At 51.8% G+C, this 26,411-nt stretch overlaps 1 protein-coding gene across 2 annotated transcripts in view; it reads left to right on the forward strand.

The window, feature by feature from the left end:
- The window catches only part of ADGRD1 (adhesion G protein-coupled receptor D1), a 189,233-nt gene that overhangs the window by 111,634 nt on the left and 51,188 nt on the right, over window positions 1-26,411 (forward strand). For both annotated transcript variants that reach the window (XM_050747690.1, XM_050747689.1), the window contains 2 exons: window positions 11,350-11,423; window positions 19,146-19,269. In XM_050747690.1, coding sequence (XP_050603647.1) covers window positions 11,350-11,423; window positions 19,146-19,269 — 198 coding nt within the window. The remainder of the gene's footprint in view (window positions 1-11,349; window positions 11,424-19,145; window positions 19,270-26,411) is intronic.

Below are 26,411 nucleotides of genomic sequence, written 5' to 3' on the forward strand. Positions count from 1 at the left end.
CTTGTAGAAGCACGTGGCCATCCCATTCCCCACACTGATGCCATAAATATCTGCTCTGCAAATCTTAAATGGTGCTGGGGTTCAGGGTTGACTTTTTTCTGCACCAGGTGAGTGGCTCAGTAGAGGTGAGAGAAGACAGAGTGACACGGTGGCTTGGGAAGTGATTGACCAGAGTGAAGACACACCTGTTGGTGTTGCTCGTGCCGGGTTTGATTTCTGAACGAGAGTGAACCGTGTCTGAAAAGCACACCATCGTGAGAAGGCTCAGGCATGGACTCTCGGCTCTGTCTGCTGGAGCCACCGGCCAAGGCTGGTGTGCGGTGCCAGAAGCAGCTCCCTCCGGAGACAGAACTGGAGTCACTCCCGTCCTGTGGAGGCATCAGACACAGGCCCTTGCCTGTCACTGTCTGTGTTTCCTGACGCGGATCTGTCCTGGGTTGGGCAGCTTCCCTTGTACAGCTCTCAGGTGAGAGGCATCCAGGCTCTGGGACCCTTTTGAGACCAGGCTGGAGTCTGTGATGGGAGGGAGGGGTCAGAGTGCATGGAAGGCCGCTGCCGGAGGCCAGGTGTGTTTAAAGATGTGGTTCCCTGGCTGTTTGTGTGTGTGTGAGGGAGAGGGGGCATTTTTATCAGTAGATGAGGGAGAGGTTGCCTCTGTCTTCCCCAAATAAGGTAGGATAAAAGTTGTGACTTGATTACCACAGACTCTGAATTTCTGTTCCTGGCTGGAAGTCTCCCAGGTTAGGGCTCTCTATGGGGGTGGAGGAAGAGACCTGACTCAGCCCCAGTCTTTGGGCCTCCCAGGGATGTTGGGGACCTTTTGAGCTGCCCAGTCCCTGGGGAGTCTCTGAGGACACCTGATGTCTCTGTGGTGAACTCTGGCAGGAGTGAGGCTGAGGTTAAACCTCAGAGCTCCAGGGCCAGGCCAGGGGCCTTTAGTCCATTTGAGCCAAACCGGAAGCAAATTTGTGGGGCAACTCCAGACTCATGAACAGGCAGTAAAGAAATAAAACCCTGAGTCCAGCAGTCATAGGATTGTGGGTCACCACAAGATTTGAATTTTTTTTTAAACACAAGAATCCTGGCTGCTCATCCCCTGCTATGGGGAGGGGCAGAGGATATAATCACGCATCTGCAAGCACCACAGGCTTTGGTTCCCTAGGGTTTCCCGCCGAGGCGTCTGCACCTGCTGCTCACTCCGAGGGATGACTCCATCAGGATGTTTAGGGCTCGGGTGGCCTGTCAGCACCTTCCAGGCTGTGGGGTGGTGGCCCTGTCGGTTCACTCCCGACAGGGACGCCTGGCTGGGCCATTGTCCTCGGGCCCCTGTACCCTCCCTCTTGCAGGCCGCCTTGCATGGATTCATCCCACCGGAGTTCACGGAGTGCCCCTGTGTGCCTGCACCCGTTCAGGCTGTAAGGGAGAGGACAGAGCCAGAGAGACCGAATCCTGCCCTGTGCTGGGTTCCTGGGGAGGTGACAGGCAGACAGACAGGCAGTGACAGGTACACGCAAGATCAGATCCCAGGGAGCAGCAGGTGGGAAGCCTGCGGGCAGGAGCCTGTGGGAGGCTGCCCTAAGGAGTGGCCACGTGGATGGGGGATCGTGGGGGCATCTGGGGAGAGGCATCACACACCCTGGCGGGGGCACACCTTCGTGTCTGAGGAGTGGCCAGGAGGCCAGGGGACTGGAGGAGGCAGGTCAGAGGCCACGGGCAGATCTTCCCAGGCTTGGGCGCAACTTTAAGGGCCTTGGCTTTCCCCTGAGTAAGGTGGATGCCCCCGGAGGGTCTGAGCAGAGGGACGAAGCGATGGACTTGGGCTTTCACAAACCCTGTACAGGGCAGGGTGAGCAGGTAGACAAGCCGTCGCCGGGAGCCCTGCTCGGGATAGGAGTGGAGGATGTTAGCTTCAGGTCTGCTATCAGGGCTTGCTGACAGGGTCAAGGATTTGGGGGCTCAAAAAGTTGAAGGACAGAGTGGCCGCTGACTGACAAGGGCATGACTCTGGGACAGTCCTGGGCTGGGAGTGAGGTCAGGAGGGAGGTTTGGACATGCTCCATTTGGGAGGCTTGTGGACGCCCAGGTGGGGAAGTTGCATTGGTGGTGGTGGAGCTGGAGCTGGAATGGAGGACAGAGATGCAGATTTTGCAGTTTTCTAGCTGGGCACGTTGCCACCCTGAGCAAAGCTACTTCTGTTAGTGAGAAAGAACCGGAGAAGGAATACTGGTCAGGCATCATCAAGGTCAGCCCAGGCCCTGGAGGAGGTGTGCCTGGCTCTGTCAGACCTCTCTGGGCCTCCTCCAGACCTGGCTTCCGAGCAGGGGCCGCCCTCCACCTCCTGTATGTCTGATCGCTGTGCACCTAATCCTTCTGGAGGGAGATTTCAGAGAAGTCCCACCAAGCCCTAAAGACCTCAGCCACTTTGCTGAGGCCACCAGATTGGTCACCATGGGGACCTGGGGCTGGTTCCAGAACCCCATGGAAACTTGGAGCCCCGGACAGGCAGAGGTCTGGGGCCGAGTGGGGCTGAGTGACTGCACACCGCAGCCCGCTCTGTTCTGGAAAACCGTGTTGCTGGGTTTGATGACGCCTGCTTGTGTCTCATGCGTGGGGCTTGAACGGTCAACTCCGGGCATTTGGGTCTTTTCTCTGCCTCTGGCCCAACATTAGACCAGAATCTCAGATATTCTACTAGGAATGACAGAATGTTCATCTTACCCACCAGACGGGGTGGGGAGGGAAGGCGTGGAGTGGGATGAGCTTGGCCACTCTAGGCCTTGGTACCATGATGACTTTTCCAACATGAGGAGGGTCCAGGTGGCTGAGGCTGTTTGACTCCGCACTGATTTTGACAAGATTCCACATACAGGCCTCTTTGAACCCCTGACTGTTCTCATGTAAAAAGCCACAGCATATCTGCTTCTCCTGAAAGTTTAAAGACACTCTGGCATTAGCAATGCTTTCCTCTTGTTTCTGTAAGTCATCCAAAATTCTTCTTGGATAGAGGCCAGCTATAACCAAATAAATAAAAGGATAATGAATGGATTGGATCTTTTGATGGAAACCATTTGGCCAACTTCATGACAAGCAGAAGAAAGGGAAGAAAAGAAAGAAAACCTTTAAATTCTAGCTGGGATTTCAAGTAGCCATGGCCCAGGAGCTAAATTGAAAAGCTGTAGCACTTTTATAGACGTCTGTAGGTTTTGCTTTTCTGAACTGACTGCAGCACTGAGGTTAAGGAAGAGTGCCTTTCAGCAGGCAAACTTGTTCATTCCGAGCACAGCAGCTGTATGGATTTTCTGTTCTGCCTCTTTTTTTACTCCTGAAAAATGCCGTTAGATGGAATTTGGATGCTCTGGGGCCATGGCCTTCCACGTTCTGGGAGGCACGTGGGTTCCTGTGGATCGTCCCCCCGACCCCAAGACTCCTGGAGCCGACAGAGCCGGGGGACCCAGCAGGCCCATCCTCCATCTCTGACGTCACAGGCATCTGAGGGCAGGGCCATGCACTACAAGTCCATGATGTACCAGGCCGGGGGAGCCAGCGGCCATTCTGGGAAAATTCCATCCCCAGGGCATGAAGAGACAGATAAAGATCAGGTGTAACTCACCTGTGCTGAGTGACATGGTGGGTCAGGGTGGGGCTCTGGAACCAGGAGGTCTTGACCTGAGTCCTGAATTGGCCCCTTCCCAGCTCCGTCACTTGCCGTGAGTCCTCCAACCACCATGTGGCTTCGTGGCTTCATTTGTAAAGTGGGGCAAGAGTGCGCAGCTGGCAAAGGCTGAGCAATTTAATAACTTCACTCATGTAAAACAGCAGGACCAGGCGCAGGGCAGGTGCTCGGAAAAGGTTAACTATTGCCATCATTAGGAACCATCAAGGGGCTCACACACATGATCTCAGTGGAGGCTTCTAGCAGCCTGTGGGGGGTGCTAGAGATGTCTGGATGTCAGCAACAGATGCTGACTCTGGTTCTCCTGAGCAGAAAGGTAGTTTATTGGAAGGATAAGGGGAACACAATGTATCAGAGTGAAGTCATGAAAACAAGACAAAATCCAAGGTCTTAGAAAATATCTTATATCACATTATTATATTATTTTTGTATTCGGCACAAAAAGACCAAAAATAAGCCCTAATGAGACAACTGTATAAAAACGTTCTGAGTAGCCTAATGAGTGAAAATTGTTTAAAACGTGTTAATTATTATTGCATGTATGAAAGAATACAGGTTGCCTTGTTGCAATAGAAATGCCAAAATCCCTTGCTTTCCAATAACATGAGCCTAAGACAATTCAGTGTCACTCATCCCCGACGATCCAATGTGGACATTTCTATTCCCACAGAGATGAAGCCACAAGCAAAGGCCTGTTCGTGTGCAGGTCTGTTCTGAGCATGAACATCCTGTCCCAGAGACAAAATGCTCCCTCTGGGATGAGCCTCCCTGGGCACCCCCTGCATCCTTGGAGCCCTTTTGGGCCACATCTCTGCTTAGCGTTGGGGGACCTGTCACACCCGAGTGGGATGACCATGGGCTCGCGACCTGTAGGAGGCAAGACTCCAGCATTCTAGGGGGTGACCGCAAAACCAGGCCCTCAGCAGAGACCGCCTCCTTCCAGAGCCTTCTGTGGCTGGGCAGGGGTCTCCAGGCAGCTCCGCAGCCCCCGCGAATACCCCCTGGTGCTGAGTCCGCTTATACAGACAGAGACGAAGGGCAGCGACACCGTTTTTCTTTTCTGAAATGGGAGGGTCGTGTGTCCGCAGCTCAGGAGGAAGAGGGGGCGCAGGCTTTGCCGGTGGGTAGGAGTTTGGGTTTGGTTTGTAGTCGGAGGCTGGGAGCCCCTGGGCTTTCTGCAGGGAGAGGCGGTCTGAGCCACGCTTTGGAAGTTGACCTGCTGCTCTGCGGGGACTCGGTGCGGGGGACAGGGGTGGAAGCTGCTGCATCATCCAGGTGAGAGGAGAGCCAGGTGCGCAGTGAGCCGAGGTGAGAGGAAAGCTGGTTGCCAGGGAGACGAGGGCGTGTCCATCATCGCAAGGCTCCACCCACAGCACTATCCTGGGCAGAACCTTCCTGGCCCCACCCACAGCCTTAGCTGATTGGCTTTTGGAGCACATGTGACTTCAGGCCATGTCCTTATAGGTTGGCTGGCCTCTCCTGCCCTGCCCAGGTGGCCATGGAGTGTCTGAAGGGGACGTACTGGAGAGTCAGGGGTGAGTCTGCCTTCCAGGATGGTGGGGAAAAGTCCTGGGGTCAGAGTGGGCCTGAGAAGGGGCTGTGGGCTTCACCATCAGGGAAATGTAATATAGGCTGGAGCCACTTGATAGAGGGTGGGGCTAAGTGAAAGGAGGTGGGGCTAAGTGAAAGGAGGTGGAGCCATGTGCAAGGAAGGTGGGGCTGAGTGGGGCGAGGCCACTGGCATAAGAGGGGCCCTGTGAGTGGGAAGGGGTCATGTGAGGGGGGCGGAGTTAAGGGGGCAGAGTCTCCGTGGTTAATTCTCCAGTTTGTCTCTGGAGCTTCTTCCTCCTGGCTCCCGGGACGCTCAGTACCTCTCTCCCAAGGATAGAACCTCTCCACACGCACCTTGGCCACAGTGCAGGTGACCCCAGTGCTGCTGGGTCATAGAGGGCAACTTGTGCATGCACTGGCGGTTCCTGCATGTCCAGGAGGCCTGAGGAAGGAGAGGTGGAGGCCCAGATGCCGGGTTCAAGGCTCACTGGGGATGCGGGCATCAGGGTGCTCCCTCCCCAGCCTCTGGCTGACAACACTGAACTCAGTCGCCTCGTCCGGCTTCTGGTGGCTTCCGGTCCACACTCTACCCTCCTCTGTGGGCTCAGTCTCTGCAGGGTTCTCGGAGACATCGCAGGTGCTAAATGCCAAATGCAGAACCTGGGCTGTGGGTCCCGGCCTGGCTTCGTGTGCCGAGCTTTCCACTGAGCACCGCATGACTGGGTGTTACCTGGGGCGAGGGGGTGATGCGAAAGCACTTTCTGTTCAGTTTGGAAGCAAGCTGCCCTAACTCCAGATCCCCACGCAATTTCAGAGTTCTTTCTTTTTTTCTTTGTGTTTTTTTTTTTTTTTTTTTTTTTTTTTTTGAGACGGAGTCTCGCTCTGTCGCCCAGGCTGGAGTGCAGTGGCCGGATCTCAGCTCATGGCAAGCTCCGCCTCCCGGGTTTACGCCATTCTCCTGCCTCAGCCTCCCGAGTAGCTGGGACTACAGGCGCCCGCCACCTCGCCCAGCTAGTTTTTTGTATTTTTAGTAGAGACGGGGTTTCACCGTGTTAGCCAGGATGGTCTCGATCTCCTGACCTAGTGATCCGCCCGTCTCGGCCTCCTAAAGTGCTGGGATTACAGGCTTGAGCCACCGCGCCCGGCTTCTTTGTGTTTTAAAACAGCAACGCAGTTTCCTCTCTGTGTGCCTCTCCGGCTTGCAGGCTGGTACCTGCGCATAAACCGAGCGTGAGAATCAGGTGTCTGCGGGCCCCTTTCTTCTCAAACGGGACTCCTGAGGTTTCGCAGAGGAGACAGGGACTTAGGGACCTCGGAGGGAGGGATACAGTTTAGAGTTCAGTTCACACTGGAGGGGGGGTCTGTTACCAGACCAGCGTCCCACATTGGCGATGAACAGACAGGAAACTGAAGCTTCTTGGTCTTTGGCAAACATTTCCTGCCTGGGATCTTCTGAGGTAGGGGGCATCGGTGGGTCTCTCTGACTCTGGTGCGTCCCAGGTGGCCATGGGCTGTGCTTGTCTGCACAAGGCTGCCCCTCTGCCCGTGTCTCTTGGCTGTCCTCAGTTGCCTTTGAAGAGGAAAGCAGTAGGTCGTGAGGTTGGGGAGGCTGCTCTCTAGGATTGGGGTCTGGCCCCACGATCTCAAAATAAGACACGCATATGTCAGCACCATGTGTGTGGGGGGTGGCGCCTGCATTCTGTGGTCAGGACTTGTTCCATTGAAAGGACAGACCCCTTCAAGCTGCCTTAACGCCTAAGAGGTCTCTGCAGGCTCTTGGGAGGCCTGGAGACGGAAGACTTGGGGGTGTTGTGTTCCAGGGTCTCTGCTGTTGTCCTCAGATGGCTTGATCACATGTTGGAAGAAGGGTGCCTCTGGTTTCTGAAGGAGCCTGGGCTGATGTCCTAAGGGTCTGAGCGCAGCATCTGTGGGTGTCCTTGGTGCCCCAAGGTACTGCTCACCTCTGCCCAGGAGCCAGCACTGGGGAGAGCGACTTAACCAGACAGATCCACATGCAGATGGCACCAGTGGGGGGAAGGCAGAATAGTAAATCCCCACCATGAGCCCCTGCTCCACTGGGCCATCTGTCCCAGGGTCTCACCTGGCCTAACCTTTCCCTCCCAGCACTGGGGTGGCCCAGCTCATCAACCTGTCCTGAAATGCCTGGATCAGGGTCCTGCCCACCTCCCACCTTTTTCTTCCTGTGCTGGAACCAGGCTCTGAAAGTCCTGTCTTAGCCTCTATCAGGCTGTGGATGCCTCAACCATGCTGGATTGTCTTATGACTCTTTGAAAGCAAGAAACATCAGAAAGCACCAAGAGATAGAGGCTGGTTCAAGGTTTTTCCTTGTCATATCTCTCCCATTACTTCTGTTATCCTTGATTTCCCAAAAGGTGGGACATTTCAAGCATTCAAAGCCCTGAACCCTGATTAGTTGTGAGATGGGCTGGAGAGAGGGTGGCATAGAGGGCTGCCCCGTGCTTTCTGCTGAGCTCCACCTACATCTGACCCACTGCTCTGGGGTCAGTATTTCGGCTCCTTATATTGCTTTACTTACCATCAGATTTAAGGACCACAGTGCCATCTCTCTTTTGCTTGGGACAATGATGGACAAATAGCTCCCCAACTTATTTACAGGTAAAACTGCACCTAGTCCATTTTCTGTTGTTATAACAGAATATCTGAGACTGAGTAATTTATAAAGGAAAGAAGTTTATTTTGGCTCACAGTTCTGGAGACTGTGAAGTCCAAGTTTGGGCAGCTGTGTCTGGTGAGCACCTTGTGCTGCTTCATCTCTTGGTGGAAAAGGGAAAGGGGAAGCCAGCGTGAGTGAAAGAGACTGCAAGAGCGAGTCGAGCTTGCTTTTTGCATCAATCTAATCTCATGAGAACAAATTCACTCCTGCAACAACTAACTTGCTCCCATAACAGTGACATTAATCCATTCCCAAAGGCTCAGCCCGCATGACTGAGCTGCCACCTATAAGACCCCATCTCCCAACACTGCTGCATTGGGAATTAAGGTTCCAACACATGAGCTTTTGGGGGACACAGTCAAACCATAGCAATACTTACATAAAAGCCAGCACATTTCTGAACAAGGGGCATTAACAGGCTATCATGAGAATCAAAATTTTCTCTTCTCTCTGCTTGCATCTCCTAGAAGGAGACACTTTGGTGTACCTTGCTCGTGAACAGTAGGCAATAAACAAGCAGTTGATTAATCCTGTTTGCTTCTCCCAGACTGGAAAGATCATGATGGTTGTTGGAGGGAGTCTCAGATTCTGTGGGAGATATTCCTGAGGGCTCACAGAGCACTCTCCATTAGACATACCCCAGTGAAGTGTGTCTAGTGGGAAATTAGGTTACTTGCAGTGGAGCCGGCCCTGTGAGGAGGCCTGCACTTCTGTCCAGCAGAGCTCAGCAGCCCCTGGCTTGAGGTTTCAGGAGGATGCTCAGGTGAATGCGGCTGTCCCCCAACACCGTTGAAGACTCCACAGGGAGGGAGCGCCTCATTCCCAATCCCCAGCCACCTGGTGATGAACTGAACTGGCTTCTGTGCCTCGCCCAGGCCTCAGGGAGGCTGGTGGGCTGTGGGCACCTCCCACATTTCTGCATGAGATGCAGCCTGTACACAGATGACTCACATTCTGGCAGCACCACACTCCCGTGTCAAAAACACACCCACCCCACGTCACACCCCTGGGAGCCCTGGAGGCCCCCTTTTCTGGAGACTTGCTGAGAGCGTTTGTTCCCGGTCAGTGCGGAACTCCACACACATGAATGAAGAGTCAATTTGCTTTTCCCATCCCAGGAGTGGAGGCTGTGATGGAGCCTCTGACGATGGAGGGAGTTTCCCCATTTCAGGGTGTGATCTTGGCTGCAGATCCAAGAGAAAGCTAGCTGCCTTCCCACCCTCCGACCACACACAGGCTTGGCTTCTTGCGGTGGTGGCTGTTTTCTACATTTCCTTTGAAGAGTGATTTAGATTTGAAGTCAGAGTGTCAGGACTTCCAGAGGCCACTGCGGCCTCTGCTCCCTCAGGGGCTGTGCTTCCACACCCAGGGCAGAGCGGGGAGCTGGCGCTGGGTGAGGAGGTGATGGGAAGAGGCACGTGGCCTCCCTCCTAAGGAGTCCTTGCCTCGAGTTGATGTGTATGGGTCTGGTTGCTTTCTTCCCCAGGTCACCAACTTATTTTTTAAATTTCCTTTAAATTACTCAAGTAACACACAAATACGCCTCCTTGTTAAAAAATTACATATAATGCTATCTGCTGGAGGCTTTGACTCTGGTGTAGCCTGGGGCCAAGGAAGCGTCATTACACCCCTCTGAGAACCAGGCTATGGCCACCGGGTTTTTGTTTGTCTTTTCTATTATGTGGGGTTGGTGCTGCAGTTTCCCTGCTGATGCCCCTCTGTGGTCCAGGTGGCTGCAGGACACAGGGCCCTCTGTTGTCTGTGCAAGAGTCCACAGCGGGCTGTGGCTTTGGGAGGACAGAGGAGAAGATGTCTTTTCCAGGCAGTTTTAAGAGACCCTGTGATGGATTAAAATTAACCCTAAGATATAGGGCGGCAGAGGTAGGGGACAAAGCAAAAAGAGTAAACATTCCATTTTGCCAAAACATTAGTAGTAGACAGCGCTAGGATACTTGGGTTGAGGCTAGAGGAGCTGTCAGACAGATGCTGCAATGAGAGCCCTGTGAGCGCTTTGATTCTGCAGTGGGGTCCGAGGTGCCTGTCAGGGGCACCAGAGCTGCTGCTTCCTGGGAAAGGAGGGGCTTTTGGTAGAGGCCAGGATGGCGCTCCTGAAGGGGGCTGCCCTCCTGCTCTGTCCTGCACAAGTCAGTGCCTTCCTGAGAGCTGGTCACCCTGAAATGGGGGAAGGTTCTCATTGGAGCAACGATGACTCAGGAATGGGTCACAGAACAGAGCAGGCATCGGACAAATAAGAGATGCTTGACTTGACTGACTGGGAATCCATCAGACACCATTTATCCCAGAGCCATGCCGCCTCTGAGCAGCGCTGGGTCCTGGTGGAGTTGCTGGTCTCCTGTGCCTCCAACTATGGCTCCTGAAGGAGTCTGTGCCTTTCATTTAGGGTAGAGCCATAGCTGCAGAGTCCTCTGAGCTGGCACCCAGGAGCAGCCCAGGAGAGAACGCCCGTCTCCAGAACAAGGTGCTCTCATGGACCTGTTCACTGATTCTTTTGTTCATTCATTGAACAGATATTTAGTAAGCACCTGCTGTATGCCAGATGCCCTCTAGGTCCTGGGGTTGCAGCCGTGAATGAGACAGAAGCTCTGTCCTTTCTGTAGCTGACATTGTAGAGGGGAAGGTAGCAAACACACACACAGTGGACAGAGGATATGTAACATGCCACATGGTGATCAGGACAATGAAAACATCAGTGAGTGGAATGGAGCTAGAGCAGGCAGGGGGCTGGTGCTGTTCAGAACAGGTAGGGAAGGGAAGATCTCTCTGAGGAGCTCCTTCATACAGAGGCCTGGCGCGGAGTGGGGAGGGAGCCTGTGGCTGCCTGGCGGGGAGTGGGGAGGGAGCCTGTGGCTGCCTGGTGCGGAGTGGGGAGGGAGCCTGTGGCTGCCTGGCGCGGAGTGGGGAGGGAGCCTGTGGCTGCCTGGCGGGGAGTGGGGAGGGAGCCTGTGGCTGCCTGGCGGGGAGTGGGGAGGGAGCCTGTGGCTGCCTGGCGGGGAGTGGGGAGGGAGCCTGTGGCTGCCTGGCGCGGAGAGGGGAGGGAGCCTGTGGCTGCCTGGTGCGGAGTGGGGAGGGAGCCTGTGGCTGCCTGGCGCGGAGTGGGGAGGGAGCCTGTGGCTGCCTGGCGGGGAGCATCCTATGGGGAGGCATGTCCTATGGGGAGGAGTGTCCCAGAGTGAGGACCCGGCACCTGCCAGGGCACACAGGTGGGTTGGAGGGAGCAGAGTAGAGGGCAGCATGACCTGGGCCGGGTGACGTGGGACCACACCCACAATGGATGGAGATGGACATCGGTGGCTGTGCCTGTCCCTGCCCGAGGTCGCCCAGCCGTGAGAGTCTCGCTGTCATGTCAGTGCTGAGAACCAGGGGCCTCTTCAGCAGCGTCATGCATCGTGTTTGTTTTCTTTCATTTCAGACACGTAAGCAGCACAGTGAGGCCACCAACAGCAGCAACCGAGTCTTCGTGTACTGTGCCTTCCTGGACTTCAGGTACCCTCTGCACAGGGGAGAGTAGGTGGGCACGAGGTGTCCAAGCCCAGGCCCGCCCCATGCCAGCCCAGGGGAGGATCTGGGTCACCCATTTCCGCAGCTGACATGGTTGCGTCACACAAAAATGCTGGAAATGCTGCAGACATGGGTGGGGCCTGGCAGCAGTGCTGGGTTGAGGCCTCCGCTCCAGACCATGTGAGGGGGGCCTGCTGTTACATGATGTATCTGGACAAAGCCTCTGAATGCCCAGGGTGACTTTCAAGCCAGTGCAGCAGATGCTTGGGGGAGCTGGAGGATGCCGTCCGTTGGGGCAGGCCCTACGGCCCTGGCTGTCCCCCTCAGGGGTCTTGGAGCGGCTGAGGAAGGGGGTTGGGGGAGTGGCTTCTGACTGGCCACGTTGGCATTTTCCTGTTTGAAACCTTGCCGGCTCCACTGGAGCATGCTGACCATCAGGCGTGCCTAAGACTCTGAGGCTTCAGTCTCTGCCACTTGGGCCCCGACTGGGGATGTCCTCCCCGGCGTCTCCCATGTCCACCCGTCACACCTGTCTCATGCAGTCTCTTCCTGCCCTCCCAGCCGCCCCCGCCCCCAGCTCGCCTCCACAGCTCACCTGCCCGATGCCCGGGGGGTCTCCCACCATCGCTCTGATCACAATTCTCCTCCAGACGTGAGCCCACCGTGAGTGGCTCCACAGTCAGAGCGGTGTTGAAAACTCAGCTCCCCGCAGGGCCAGGGAGTGCAGGGAGGGTCGGGCCTTCCGGATCCTCAGCTGCTGCTCAGCGGTGGTCCCCGGGGCTTGTTCCATGTGGGATACAGGTCGCAGGTCCGGTGTTGTCAGGTCATGAGTTTTCATGGCTGGAGTTTGTTTTCGTTTTTGATTTTTTGAGACACGGTCTTACTCTGTCACCCAGGCTGGAGTGCAGTGGTGTGATCTTAGCTCACTGTAGTCTCAAACTCCTGGACTCAAGCACTCCTTTGGGCCTCAGCCTCTCAAAGTGCGGGGACTACAGGTGTGAGCCACTGTGACTGGCTGTGGCTGGAATTTTTTTTTTTTTTTTCTCTTTTGGAGACGGAGTCTTGCTCTGTTGCCCAGGCTGGAGTGCAGTGGCGCTATCTCGGCTCACTGCAAGCTCTGCCTCTCAGGTTCATGCCATTCTCCTGCCTCAGCCTCTGTAGCTGGGACTACAGACGCCCGCCACCACGCCCAGCTAATTTTTTTTGTATTTTTAGTAGAGATGGGGTTTCACCGTGTTAGCCAGGATGGTCTGGATCTCCTGACCTCATGATCCGCCCGCCTCGGCCTCCCAAAGTCCTGGGATTACAGGCGTGAGCCAGCGTGCCTGGCCTGTTGCTGGATTATTATATGAACTTTCCCAATGTTTTAAACACTGCACAGGTGGCTGGAACACATCTGGGACATCCAGTTCACACCCTGCCTAGTGGCCCATCACCCTACATGTTGTCAGCCTCCCCGACACCTGGGCATCTTCCTGTGCCTGGACTCACTTCCCCAGCCCCCTCCTCCTGCTGCTTCAGGGCAGGATCCACACAGGCTGTGCCACCGCTGCTGGTATGGCCCCGTCAGAGAAAGCTTCTCTGCTCCCTGCACCCAGAGGGCCAGGAGATTACAGGACGCTGAGCTGGGGGTGCAGCAGTGGGTCGGCATAATCCCCTTTTATCTCTGTTCTGTGAACAGTGAGGAAAATACAGCCCAAATCCTGTCACCTCCAGCAAACACTGCTTACATTTTTGTCCCCTGGGATGCCTCGCTCTGGCTATGGCCGTCGGCATCATGACTGTTGGCGTCATGCCTCTGCAGTGTGGATGGATTTAATTTACTTCCTTCAGCTTTCATTTTTAATTTGCTCTTCATTTTAAAAGTTCTTAAAGTGTAGGTTTAGGTTATTGCTATGAAGTTTTATTATTTTCTAATATAAACATTTAATGCTGTATTTTTTTCTGTAATTTCAGTGATTTTGCCCTGGTCAGGCTCAGCAGGTTGCAGCTCTTTTTCCTTTGTTTGCAAATTGTGAAAATTTGGAAGCACGTGCTCCTATAAATAGTTATCCCAATTTTGGAGCACTGTTTGGAGAAAAAAATTATGACTAGAAAATGGGATGGGGTTTGGTAAGAACTAAATTGGCATGTTGGTTTTTATTTTTGAAGGAATTTTAAGAACAGAGAAAAGTAAGGAGAATAATATAACAAATGCAGGTACCCATTGCCCCAAATTTATAGTTACTAGCATGTTTATATTTTTGTATTTTTAAGAATGAAACAACTAAAACATTGCAGATGATGTTAACAAACCCTCCACCTCCTTCTGTTCTTTTTCCTCAATTCCCAGAGGCAGCCACCATCATGAACATAGTATCTGTAACCTTCCTGTCCATTGTGCAATTATTACTTATATGATATTCAGAAAAATTCACACTTGTAGATGATTGTACAGTTCTGTGAGTTTTGACAAATGAACACAGTTGTGCAACCACTGTAATCAGGATGAGAACAATGCATCACCCTCGGAGATGCCCCCGTGTGTGTTTGCAGTCATCCCTTCCTCTCACATCCAGGTCCTGCAAGCACTGATCTGTCTTCTGTTCCTATACAGTTTTGCTTCTGCCAGAGTGTGCATAAATGATATCACGGCATAGGCAGCCTTTTGGAGTCCAGTCTCTTTAATGTTGCGTAATGTGTTGAGCATCAACCACATATGTATTGTTGCATGTATCAACACCTCATTTTCACATTTCACTGCTGAAGGATATTCCATTACGTGGATGTACCACAGTTTATTTATCTTCTCCCAAGTAGAGGAACATCTGGGTTGTTTTCAGAGTGGGATCATTATGATTAAAGCTGCAGGTTTTACCAGCTTTGCTTTCCTGGGGTAAACCACACTTGGCCATGATGTATTATCTTTTTGTATACTGCTAAATCGAATTGGCTACAGTAGTTGAGAATTTTTGTGTCTACGTGCATTTTCAGATATTGATCTGCAGTTTTCTTTTTTTTTTGTAATGTCTTTGTTTTTATATCGAGGTAATGATACCTTCATAAAAGTTACATTTTGGAATGCACTTTGGAATAGTTTGTATAGAATTGATATCATTTCTTCCATTTTAGTAGAGTTCACCATGAAGTCATCTGAGCCTTCGTTTTCAATGTTGGCAGGTTTTCAACTACACATTCAGTTTCTTTTATGGATGCAGAACTATGTAGGTCGTCTACTTCTTTTTAAATAAGTTTTAGCTATTTATGTTTTTTTGAAATATTCATCAATTTCATCAAAGTTGTTTAATGTATAGGCACAGAGTTTTTGTGGTATTCCCTTATTAGCCTTTTTCTTGCTTGAAGGGTCTGTGGTGATGTTCCCATTTCACTTTTTATGTCTATAATCTGTGTCTTCTTTTTTCTGAGTCACTCTTACTATAGGTTTATTAATTTTATTGATTTTTTCCAAAGATACAACTTTTGGCTTCATTGATTTTTCTCTCTTGTGTTGCTGTTGTCAATTTCATTGACTTATCCTCTTTGTCTTTAATTTACTTCCTTCAGCTTTCATTGAGTTTAATTTGCTCTTCATTTTAAAAGTTCTTGAAGTGTAGGTTTAGGTTATTGCTATGAAGTTTTATTATTTTCTAATATAAACATTTAATGCTGTATTTTTTCTGTAAGCATTGAGTTAGCTGCATCCCACACATTTTGATATGTTGTTTTTATTTTGGTTAAATTTAAAATATTTTCTAATTTTCCTTGTGACTTCCTCTTCAACCTGTGTGTTATTTTGAAGTGTGTAGTTTAGTTCCAAATAGTTGGGAATTTTCCAGAGAACTTTCTGCTGTTGATTTGTAAACAGTTTTTTTATGATCAGAAAATATTCTTTCTATAATGTTAGTTCTTTTAAATTTGTTAAAAGTTTTTATGAGACCCCGTATATGTTCAGTCTTTGATGAACGTCCCATGTGCACTTGAAAAAAAGTGTATTCTTGGTAGAGTGTTCTATAAATGTCAATTACACCCAGCTGATTGATGGTTATGATTATGTCTTCTATATTCTTACTACTTTTCTGTCAACTTGTTCTGTCAATTAAAGAGAGAAGAGTGTGAATTCTCCAATTTTAGTGGTAGATTTATCTGTCTCCTTCTAGTTTTATGAATTTTTCTTTAATGAATTTTGAAGTTCTGTTATTAGGTACATGTATGTTTAGAATTGTTATGTCTTCTTGGAAAATTAGCCCTTTTATCGTTACGTAATGTCCCTCTTTACCCTGGGAAATATGTGTTACTTTGAAGTTGACTTAGTCTAATTTGAGTAAAACTACTCTAGCTTTGTTGATTAGTGTTTGAGTGCTATATCTTTTCCCATAATTTAACTTTTATTTATATATTTATATTTAAAGTGGGTTTCTTTTAGACTCCATATAGCTGGGTCTCGTCTTTTCTTTAATCCAGTCCTCAAATTTCTGTTTTTAATTGACATGTTTAGACAATTTACATTTCATGTAATCATTGGTGTGGTTGGATTAAAATCTGCCATTTTGCTAGATGTCTTCTAACTTTTCTATCTTTTAAAAATGTTATCTTTTTCTGACTTCATTTGGGTTGTTGAATATCTTTTATGATGCTATTTTATCTCTACTATAAATGATTTCTAATTTATATATCCTTTTAACTTTTTTGGTAGTGGTTACCTAAGCTTACAGTGTGTATATGTCTAATTCACTCATGCCTGCCTTCAAATGCTATGGTATCATTCCAAATGTATTCTAAGACATTATAATAATAGGTTCACACTTCCTCCTGCCCATTCTGGGTGCTGTTGTTGTAGTACATTTCACCTTTACAGACACCATAAACAAAATGCATTGCTAGTATTTTTGTCCCCTGGACATTGAGTTATCTTCTAGAGCAATTATAGCAATTAAGACAATAATAACTGCCTATTTACCTTCACTTATTCCACTTCGAGCTATTCTATTTCTTTGTGTAGATTTTTGTGTAGTATCATATTCCTTTAACTCTTCTTTTAGTTCTTGTCCACTGGCAATAGATTCAGTTACCATTTGAGAAAGTATTCTCTTTTCGACTTGAAAGATTTTCACTGGGCCTAGAAATCTGGGCCGCTTTTTTTCCTAGACTGATTCTTTAAGAAATTATACAAGTAATATATCAATATATTACTTTGTTCAAAAGTAAAACATTATAGAAAAGCAAGTATTCCCTTTGGTCTTTACCTCTTATCCTGATCTCCACTCCTTTCCCCAGTAGTAACTACTGTGGGAGGGTTTTTTGGGTGTTTTTTCAATTATTTATGTATAATTTATATTTATAATCATAGGAAATATATGGTGCTGCTTAATTCAGTGTTTCTTCCATCATTCCTCCACCTTTTGTTTCTGTGTTTTGCCTGTATGGACATACATGTCTTTTACCGCATTTATGTATGTTACATTTTATTTATGCATGACTGAACATTTTTCTGTTTAGATGCAGACTTCCTGGGTCCCAGGGCCGTATATATCTTTAGTGTTATTTGATACTGCTTCATCTGGCTTCCATAGCAGATTTATTTATGCACAAGCTGCAAGCCTGCCCCTTTGTTTTCGCTGACTCCCTTGGAAGTAGATCTTCCTTGATGCCACTTAAGGCTCTACTACTCTGGCTAACTAGGTCATCGTCACACCTTTGCAGCTCCATCTGAACAATGTGACTTTTGTGTTGTTTAGCTTACCCTTTGTGTAAGCAGAAGGGGCAACTCATACCCATGGCCATGTTCACCTAATCCAGTGCCTGTTAATGTTCAGGCCCCCTTCAAATTGAAGTACGGTCCTCATGCAGCCAATTGACAGACAAAGGTGCAATATATAACACAACAGCTGGTGTTTGCTGACTCCCTCCAAGGTCCTGGGAAAATTAGATCAAAAGGGGTGGGGAGGTAGAGGAGGAGGACATGACCCCATCTTTAAGTCCCATCAATTCTGAAGTTATTAATGGGGTTTTGCTCCTCTCGGTTGGTACATCTGAGTGGCTCTCGCTTTGTCCTCTGCTCTCTGCTAAATGCCTTCTTCCTCCCTTAGGAGAGCAGATCATTAATCATGAAAATCACCACTGAGCTGCTGTCTGAGTCTCCATCCTCAAACTCAGAGCCACCCCTGGGTCATGTCTGAATGACCATCCCAGCCCTCCCTTGGGCTCCACATCACCCAGGGCTAATGCAGGGTGCCCATTGCCCAAGGCTGCCGGTGTGCGCTCGATCCGGAGACATTGGCTGGAGAGGTGTGAGCTGGGGTCTTCATCAGTCACGCCACCGGACAGCCACAGTTCTCATCTGCCACATCCATGCTGGCACCACAGTTGAAAGTGAATACAAAGCAAATACAAACTAGAGCCTTTTAATTTATTCACCTTTATAAATGCCTTCCCCCAAGTGCCATTGCCTTTGGCTGAAGCGAGGATTTGTCTTTACTGATAACTTGAGGTTCTAACTTCAGGGAAGAACCATTTAAATCTTTTTTTTTCTTTTGGAATTTGAAAATATAGAAGACAGAGTACAGTGGCTCACGACTGTAATCCTAGTACTTTGGGAGGCTGAGGCAGGAAGGTGGTTTTAACCCAGGAGTCCGAGACCAGCCAGAGCAACATAGCAAGACTGTATCTCTACAAAAATACAAAGAACAATGTTAACTGGCACGGTGGCATGCACCTGCAGTCCCAGCTACCTGGGAGGCTGAGGTGGGAGGATCGCGTGAGAGCAGGAGGTCAAGACTGCAGTGAGCTATGATTGCACCGCTGCACTCCAGCCTGGGAAACAGAGTGAGACCCTGTCTCAAGGCAAACAAACCAACAAAAAAGAAAATATAGAGAAATAAAGAGAAGAAAATGATAGTCACCAATATTCACAGCAACAGGATTAACCACAGTTAACCGAGAGCACGTTTGCTTCCCGTCGTTTTGGTCTAGGTTTACACTTTACAAAGTCATGCAAGTAATATATCCACACATTATTCACTTAAAAAGTAAAACATTATAGAAAAAGCAAGGGTCTCCTTAGACCTTTCCGTCTCATCCTGATCTCGCCACCCTGTCTCTGATGGTGACACCGTGGGCGGTTTCTGTGCGAGCGTTTTCTCTGCAGTCTGTCGGTCATAGCTGTGTCCATGGGAAGTGTGTGGTGCTGCTGGCCCCACGGGCCTCGCGTCGTGGTTAGTCACTGTACATTGTGTTCTGGTGTTTTATCCTTATCGATACATATTGGTCAAGGATGTTCTTTTTAACTGATGCGAGGTATTTTATCATATTTCTCTCTCCCACACCGCACTTACCTGTTTTCCCCGACGGGCGTTTAAGTTACTGTCACTCATGATTCAGTGACCAGTCTTGAATGTGGTCCCTGGCGCATGCCGCTGCGTGCGCTGTGTGCGTTTCATTTTGTGCTGGGCCTTGTCCAGGTGCTTTTCAGGGTGATTGTGCCGAAGCAGCTCTCCGTTCCCCATCCCAGAGGGAGGGCCTTGTTTCCTGTGGCCTGACCAGCAGCAGACTAATGGCCAGAATCTCTCCTCCCAGCTCCCACCCCATGGTCTGGGTGTGTATTCCTGGAGTGGCAGGCGTGGGCACCGCCGTGAGTTCATAGGGCCGTGTGGTGTAGGGGGTGCTGCTTTCAGTCCCCGGCCTGCCAAGGTGCGGTGCTACCTCCTCTGATCCTTTCTCCTGTGTCCTCAGCTCCGGAGAAGGGATCTGGTCGGACCAAGGCTGTGCGCTCACGGGAGGAAACCTCACCTACTCCATCTGCCGCTGCACTCACCTCACCAACTTTGCCATCCTCATGCAGGTGGTCCCGCTGGAGGTAAGAGCCAGGCCTCAGGGGTCCCGGGACCTGGAGGATGTGCCATGGGGCTGCAGGTGGGGGCGGGACGCATGCTTTGCCCGCCAGTGCCCATGGGCCCTGGGCACATTACTCCATGGGGCCTGTGTTTACAAACGGAATCCATTCTCTTGGCTTCTGTAGTCCAGGGCCCTGCATGTATTGGGTGCCAGCAAACATCCGAGGAGCCCATGGTTGTGTAAGCCGAGTCCAGTGTGGTGTGCTTCCCACAGCAACGCCCAGACTGCACCTGGGGGGATCCAAGGAGGGACTCCTCATCCCTCCATCCGTCCCTCTGGGAGATTCTCACTGGGCGCCTGCTGTGAGCTGGGTGCTGGGGGCTCTGCTGTAAACAAGAACAACAACACAGTCCTGCTCTTGAGGAGTTTGGTTCTAGTGGGAAAGACAGATAATAAACAAACTAGCAGATAAATTAGTCACTTTGAATCAGTGTAGGAAGAGAGTGGAAGAGAACAGCCCAGTAGAAGGTGACAGCAGGGAATGGGGCTGTCTTCACGGAGCGGTGAGGTGTCTCCGGGATGTGGCATCTGAATGACCAGAGGAAGCTGATGTCTTGGAGGCCTGGGGGGAGAATGTTCTAGGCCAGGAAATAGCAAGTGCACAGGACAGGGGGCAGGAAGGGGCGTGGTGTGGCCGTAGATGGGGTACCCTGAGCTCCGAGGCCCTGGGGAGGCAGGAGGCTGGGAGGAGCAGGCTCGGCTCCAGCATCCAGGCCTCAGGGAGGAGCGTGAATTTCATTCTAAATGCGCAGGAAGCCTTTGGAGAGCCACTGGGGAGCAGCTTGGTCTGAGCCACCCTGGGTTTGGGGCGGGGCAAGCAGACTCTCGTGTAGGTGGAAACCAGGAGTGGAAGGAGGTGTTGCTGCTGACACTGCACACCCACACTCTCCTCCGTGGACTGGGCTCGCGGAAGGGCTGGTGTGGACAGCGTAGATGTGGCTGCTCCGAGCCAGGCTGGGTTTGGCAGATGTGTTGGGAACCGGTGATACGTTGGATGCTGGGCTGTAATCTGTTGCTGGCGTTGGGCATTTTGGGGGCTGAGAGAGGGCCAGGCTGGAGGGTAAGTCAGGCAGGGAAGCAGTGACGCCTCCAGCGTCTCCCGGACAGATGTGTCACGAGACTCGTCTTCCATGTGGGGCCCTGGTCTTTTGGAGCCTCATGTGCTCATCGTGGCCAGTCACTTCCGGGGGCTCATTCCCAGTCTCGGGCTCTTGGGGTGGCTTCGGGAAGAGTCAGGACGTCTCTGATCTCAGCAGCTCCCTGGGAGGGGGCGCCACGCTCAGGTGTTTCCCAGCAGGCACTTTGTCTCCAGGGCGTTAACAGCCATCCCTGCCTGGGTCACCGCCTGCCTCTGTGGTCACGTTTATCAAGGCCGTGGACAGGCGGAATCTACCTGAATCCACCAGCGTCTGCAGCGTCTGCACTGGACCAGGGGGCGATGCTGCCCCGCGTGTCCTGCGTGGTTTCATGTTGGTTTCTGGGGGGTTGGATGGGTTGGGCTCCCACCGTCCTGTTGACCAGGAGACAGAACTCTTCAAGGTATGACAGAGGCAGAATCCGGGTTCCGCCTTCTCCCGTCCTGGGAGACTTTTCCTTCTCCAGAAAGAGGGCCTAGGAATGCGGCCCCCCAGGTGGTTGCTGTGGGAAGGTCACGAGCTCACTGTGACAGTCACAGGTCCAGTGCTCAGCCCAGGCACCCTCACTCCCCAACAGAAACCACCAGCAAACCTGAGCCACAGGATTCTGTGTGCCGAGGCCGGGTGGACCGCAGTCACTCTTAGGTCAATGGGAACAGGGCCCTGGTGCTTGGAAGTGACTTGTAATGCTGCCGGGGCAGATGGAGATAACCTCATCTTTAAATTCCGTGGAAACGAAATGGCAGACGCCCCTGAGCCACAGCCCCTCACAGGGCGAAAGACGCACGTGACACTTGCGGCCGACATGATCCCAGCCTCACCGGCCCACGGGCTGCTGCTCACATGCCTCAGGGCGAAAGACGCACGTGACACTTGCGGCCGACATGATCCCAGCCTCACCGGCCCACGGGCTGCTGCTCACATGCCTCAGGGCGAAAGATGCACGTGACACTTGCGGCCGACGTGATCCCAGCCTCACCGGCCCACGGGCTGCTGCTCACATGCCTGAGGGCGAAAGACGCACGTGACACCTGCGGCCGGTGTGATCCCAGCCTCACCGGCCCACGGGCTGCTGCTCACATGCCTGAGGGCGAAAGACGCACGTGACACCTGCGGCCGGTGTGATCCCAGCCTCACCGGCCCACGGGCTGCTGCTCACATGAGCGCGTATGAGCCCTGCTCTGCAGAAGACACTGGAGGGAAACAGCTATTCCTGTTTCCAAAGAGAAGGCCCTTTCTTTTCACAAAATGCACGACGGGCTTGATGTCACACCGTGAATCACTTTTGGAGACTCCAGAGAGATGTCCAAGCCATATTTTATTTTTATTAAATTAAATAAATTAATTTTTAGAGACAGGGTCTCGCCCTGTTGCCCAGGCTGGAGTGCAGTGGTCTGATCATGGCTCACTACAGCCTAGAACTCCTGGGCTCAGGCTATCCTCCCACCTCAGACACCCAGGTAGCTGGGACTATAGGCACATGCCACAACGCCTGGCTAAGTTTTAATTTTTTTGTAGAGCTGGGCTCTCACCATGTTCCTCAGGCTGGTCTTGAACTCCTGGCTTCAAGCAGTGCTCCCACCTTAGCCCACAAAGCGCTGGGATTACAGGTGTGATCACTGCACTGGCTTTTTTGTGTGCGTGTATTAATTTTCTGTAGAGGAGGGGCCTCACTTTGTTACCCAGGCTCTGAGACATATCTGAAGTGGATAGGACGGGGCACCACACACCCTTGGGCCCCTCATGCACAGATGCACACCCAGCATCCTAGACCTACGTGTTTTGGAGCCTGGACCCAGGAGCCCTTGGCGCTGCACGAGATGAAGCGTCAGGTGACAGGGGACCGGCAGTCTCCTCAGTAGCTTCCGTGCCGTCAGGGTCCCCCAAGAAGGGCCGGCCATGTAGCAAGTGGAACTGCCAGGCCCTTCCATGCCAGGGCTTTCTGGCTCAGGGCCGTGGGGTTTTAGAGGTTCCAAAGGGGTGGCTCTGTCGTGAGGGTGGTGGGACCCAAGCCCACCCGTTGCCCTCACCCTTCAGTGGTAAATGTTGTGCAGGCAGGTGTGACCCGCCAGACAATCCCGAGGGGTGCTCCTTAAGGAGTGGTACCCCGAGAGCAGCTGCCCAGCCAGCGACTGCCCCTTCCCAGTCCCCACGCCCCCCATGCCTTCCCAGCGGCCCCTCTTCTCCTGGCTTGCAGACCCCAGGGCCTCCACGTGGAGGTGGGCTGTTCGCAGCTGGGGAGAGCCATGACCTGGATCATTGGTGGCAATTTAAAGAAAATTAAACAGAATGAATGAAACTACACTAGAGAGAGGTGAATGTAGAAACAGTTCCTGGGCTTAAATTTCTTGCATGGACCAGGCCTCAGTCTGAGGAGCAGCATCCTCTGTGGACGGCCGTGACGCCATCTCTCTCCTCCCATGAGCTCCGTTTCTCCTCTCCCCTCCCCCGTCCTGCCAGGGCCCGGCCCACAGGGCTCCCTTCGGGCTTCCCTCCTGGTGTCGTAGGGAGAGGGGAAAAGGCGCAGAGCTGCCCCCACAGAGAGCACCTGTCCATTCCTGGAGACGGGCGGTCTGCACGGTGCTGTGGCCAAGGCTGCTCGTCTCACCAGTGGAGAAACTGAGCCCCAGAGCAAGGGGGCACTTGCTGGCGTCCCCCATTGTTCAACGGTGCATTATTAAATTACCGGTAGAGCCTGGGCTGTTGAGGTAGCACCCGGGCCATGGGGACCTGGCAGTGAGGATGCTGTGGTGCTCACAGAGACACCGCGAGTCAGTGCACACCATGTCCTGCCCCGTACGGGCCACGCGGGAGATCATGTAGGATGACTTGGGGGATAATTAGGCACTAAAACACGGTGCTGCTGATGCCGGTGCTGTTTTACAGACGGAGGCCCAGGAGGGCCTGCCTGAGAAGGTGGCAGTGGATTCTACATCTCAGAGTGGAAAGGATGGAGCCTCCTGGCCCAGGTAGAGGACAGGGCGCAGGCAGAGGGCAAGGAGGGAGCAGCTGGGGTGGTCCTCGGGGAGACGCCAGGGCTGAGGCAGGGGCTCCAGGCCCAGGGGTCGTGAGGGGCAGGAGGCAGGGAGCAGGGGAGATGGTGGAGGCTGCTGCAGAGACCCAAGAACCGGCACCTTGCTGATGTGGCGGGGGTGGAGGGCAGGAGTGGCACTGCAGATGACTGAAAACGCTGGCGATCTGTTTCTCCCATGAAATCTTCTGACTGTTAGAGGTGTCATCAGTTATTACTTCTGAGCCATATGTGAGAGGTCATCTGTGTGCTGGACCAGCCGCCCAGGGTCTTGTGAAGATGCAGACCCCACATTTAGCGGGTCTGGGGTGGGGCCTGGCATCCTTGTTTCCGACAAGGCCCGGGTGGAGTGAGGCCCCACTGGTCCCAGACCACCCTCTGGACAGACCCAGGCACAGGCACGCAGTCTGCAAACATCAGCTCAGATTGCTGTTCGTGTCCCGGGAGCTGGCTGCAGCAATTGTTACCAAATCTGAGCACGGATAGTCTGGCCCTAAATATGTGCTCATTGGCATGTGAAAAACTTCCTTTGTTCCAGGAGCTGAAGTAGAGACAGGTCCTCAGCCTGGAAGTGAGTGAAGTGGGAACCTGGAAGATTCAGAGACAGAAGAAACAGACTGTGGCTTAAAAAGGAACCCAAACCAAGGGCCAGGGGGCAGGGATTCTGGACACAGGCATTGCCTTCAGGGAACACCTTCCTTCATGCATAACTCTGCAGAGTGGGCGCCGGGCCACTGGGACAGAGTGGCTGCTGGGAGCCATTTATTGAGTGCAGGCTGGTGATTGTGGCTGTCACACAGCTGACCACCTGGGAGTAAGGGAAAGACAGTAACAGGCACCATTTCAGAGGCTCCCTGCCTGTAGATGCTCCCTGTATCTGGGTGCTCCCTGCCTGGTGGGGGCTTGCACTCAGGCCTGCCCTCTCCTTCGGTCCTCACCACATGAGTGAGGTGCTATCATTGTGGCCATCACAGGTGAGTCATAGGGGATTCCCTGAGGTCACATCAGGGGGCAGAGCCTGGCCTTGAGCCAAATCCCGAATGTTAGGGCTGTGCCCGGGCTCTGGAGCACCAGCTACCTGGGAGCAGAGCCTCCTCTTCTGGTCCCTCTGTAGGCTGAGAACTAAAGCCCAGTGCAGCTTCCTTCTCGGTATGGCTGGAGAGAGGGAGGTACACTTTCAGCTGAAAACTGTGTGTGTATGTGTTGTGTTTTTGTGGTAGAGGAAGGAAGGGAAGGGCCTGGTCCAGCGAGCAAAAAACCTGGAACAGACGACTTATGGGTCTCCATCCATCACCGCTGCCTCTCGGTGACACTGGATTTTGACAGTCTGTGGGTGTCTTCATGGGAGCAAATCACATCTATTCATTGCCAGAAAAGGTTGATTTAAAAATGGTTTAAAATTATCCATGCTAAAAATGAACATTCTCTTCAACATTAAAAAAAGTTAAGACTGATATCATAAGTAGAAACCAAATTTGCAGCACGCTCAGAGAATTAATAAAAATAGCACCAGTGACCTTATTTGGGTTCCTGGTGCAGGCTCTCTGCTCGGGAACTCACATCCGCATCGTGTCCCTTCTCTCTCCGAGGTTTTCCCTTGGCTTTTCTCCATACCCAGCCTCCTTCTTGGTGGTGGTTTCAGGAAGCCCCTTCCTCCTAAGTGGGCAGTGCCCTTTTTGTGGAAAGCCCATCAGACGACAGGGTTCACCTGAGTGAACTGGGCCGAGGTGGGGCGGGCTTCAGGGCTGCTGTCCAGGGGAGGGAGACCCCAAAACGACACTCTATCTTTGCATACTGCTGTCAACTTGGTGATTAGGACCCAGACCTGAGGGGCCATGTCAAGGCATCTGCTGACGGACACTGTGATGGCTTCCAGCATCTGGCGACTTCCGGTGGTTCCGGAGTGCATGACCCTACACACGCTTCTTTAGAATAAATTGCTGGCAGGCGAATCTGTGGGCAAAGGGCACCGGCATTTTGGTTTTGAAAAACATTGCTGCATTGCACTCTGGGAACCATGTACCAATTTATTCCTCCTCCAGCCGTGGGCAAGAATGGGTAGCTTTGCTTTACATGTGAGTCACAAAAACATGGCGTCATCTCTGGGTGCTTCTAACTTCTCCTACTGAGTGCAGTTCAAGCAGGGGAACGAACACCCGGGTTGTCCAGTAGATCTGCATCCAGACCCAGCCCTCACCACCCCAGCCGCTCTACTCCCCAGGCATGCTTTCTGCACCTTTGAAATTAGCAACCCCAGATCCAGTAAGAACCCAGAGAAGGCAAGTTTTTCTTTTAATTGGATAAAATTATCCTAGAAACGTAGGCCATTGGAACAGAGAATTCATCCAGAACAGACCCAGTAACTTCTCAGTACACCCACGAGAATCTATGTCAGAGAATTAAAAGAATCAGCAAGTAAGATGACATAAAAAAGTATGAAATCAGAATATTTACATTATTTATAGTAGAAGGAACAGAAGCATGAATAAACATAACACTAGTGATTGCATAAATTCTAATACATCCACGCTAAGGGATATTATTCATCTCTACACTAAAAGAGGAATGATGAAGTCAGGAAACGCGGTGCAACTGTGAAAGAATGGACTGTCATCATGCCAGTGCGCTTGCAGCGATTTCCAAGGTAACATTGTTGAAAAGGACAAGAGGTAGACTAGAGTGATACATATCCCATTTTTGTAAAGCCACGGCAGGATCCCCTGTGCCTGTGCGTGGGTGTGTTCTGTGTATGCATTTAAATATGCAACATTTGTATCTTGGTATGTGATTATCAGAAAGGCATGGACAGCGCATTCAAGGTTGTTAGTGGGCAGGGGCAGGAGGGGGCCACCCAGGTAAGGCAGTGGCAGGAGCTGGGGAGAGAAAGGACTGTAAACATCAGCCTGTGGGCTCTGACCCAGGTGTGTATTTGTGTGG

This window comes from Macaca thibetana, chromosome 11 (assembly GCF_024542745.1).
Source record: "Macaca thibetana thibetana isolate TM-01 chromosome 11, ASM2454274v1, whole genome shotgun sequence".
In the NCBI taxonomy this organism is placed as follows: Eukaryota; Metazoa; Chordata; class Mammalia; order Primates; family Cercopithecidae; genus Macaca; species Macaca thibetana.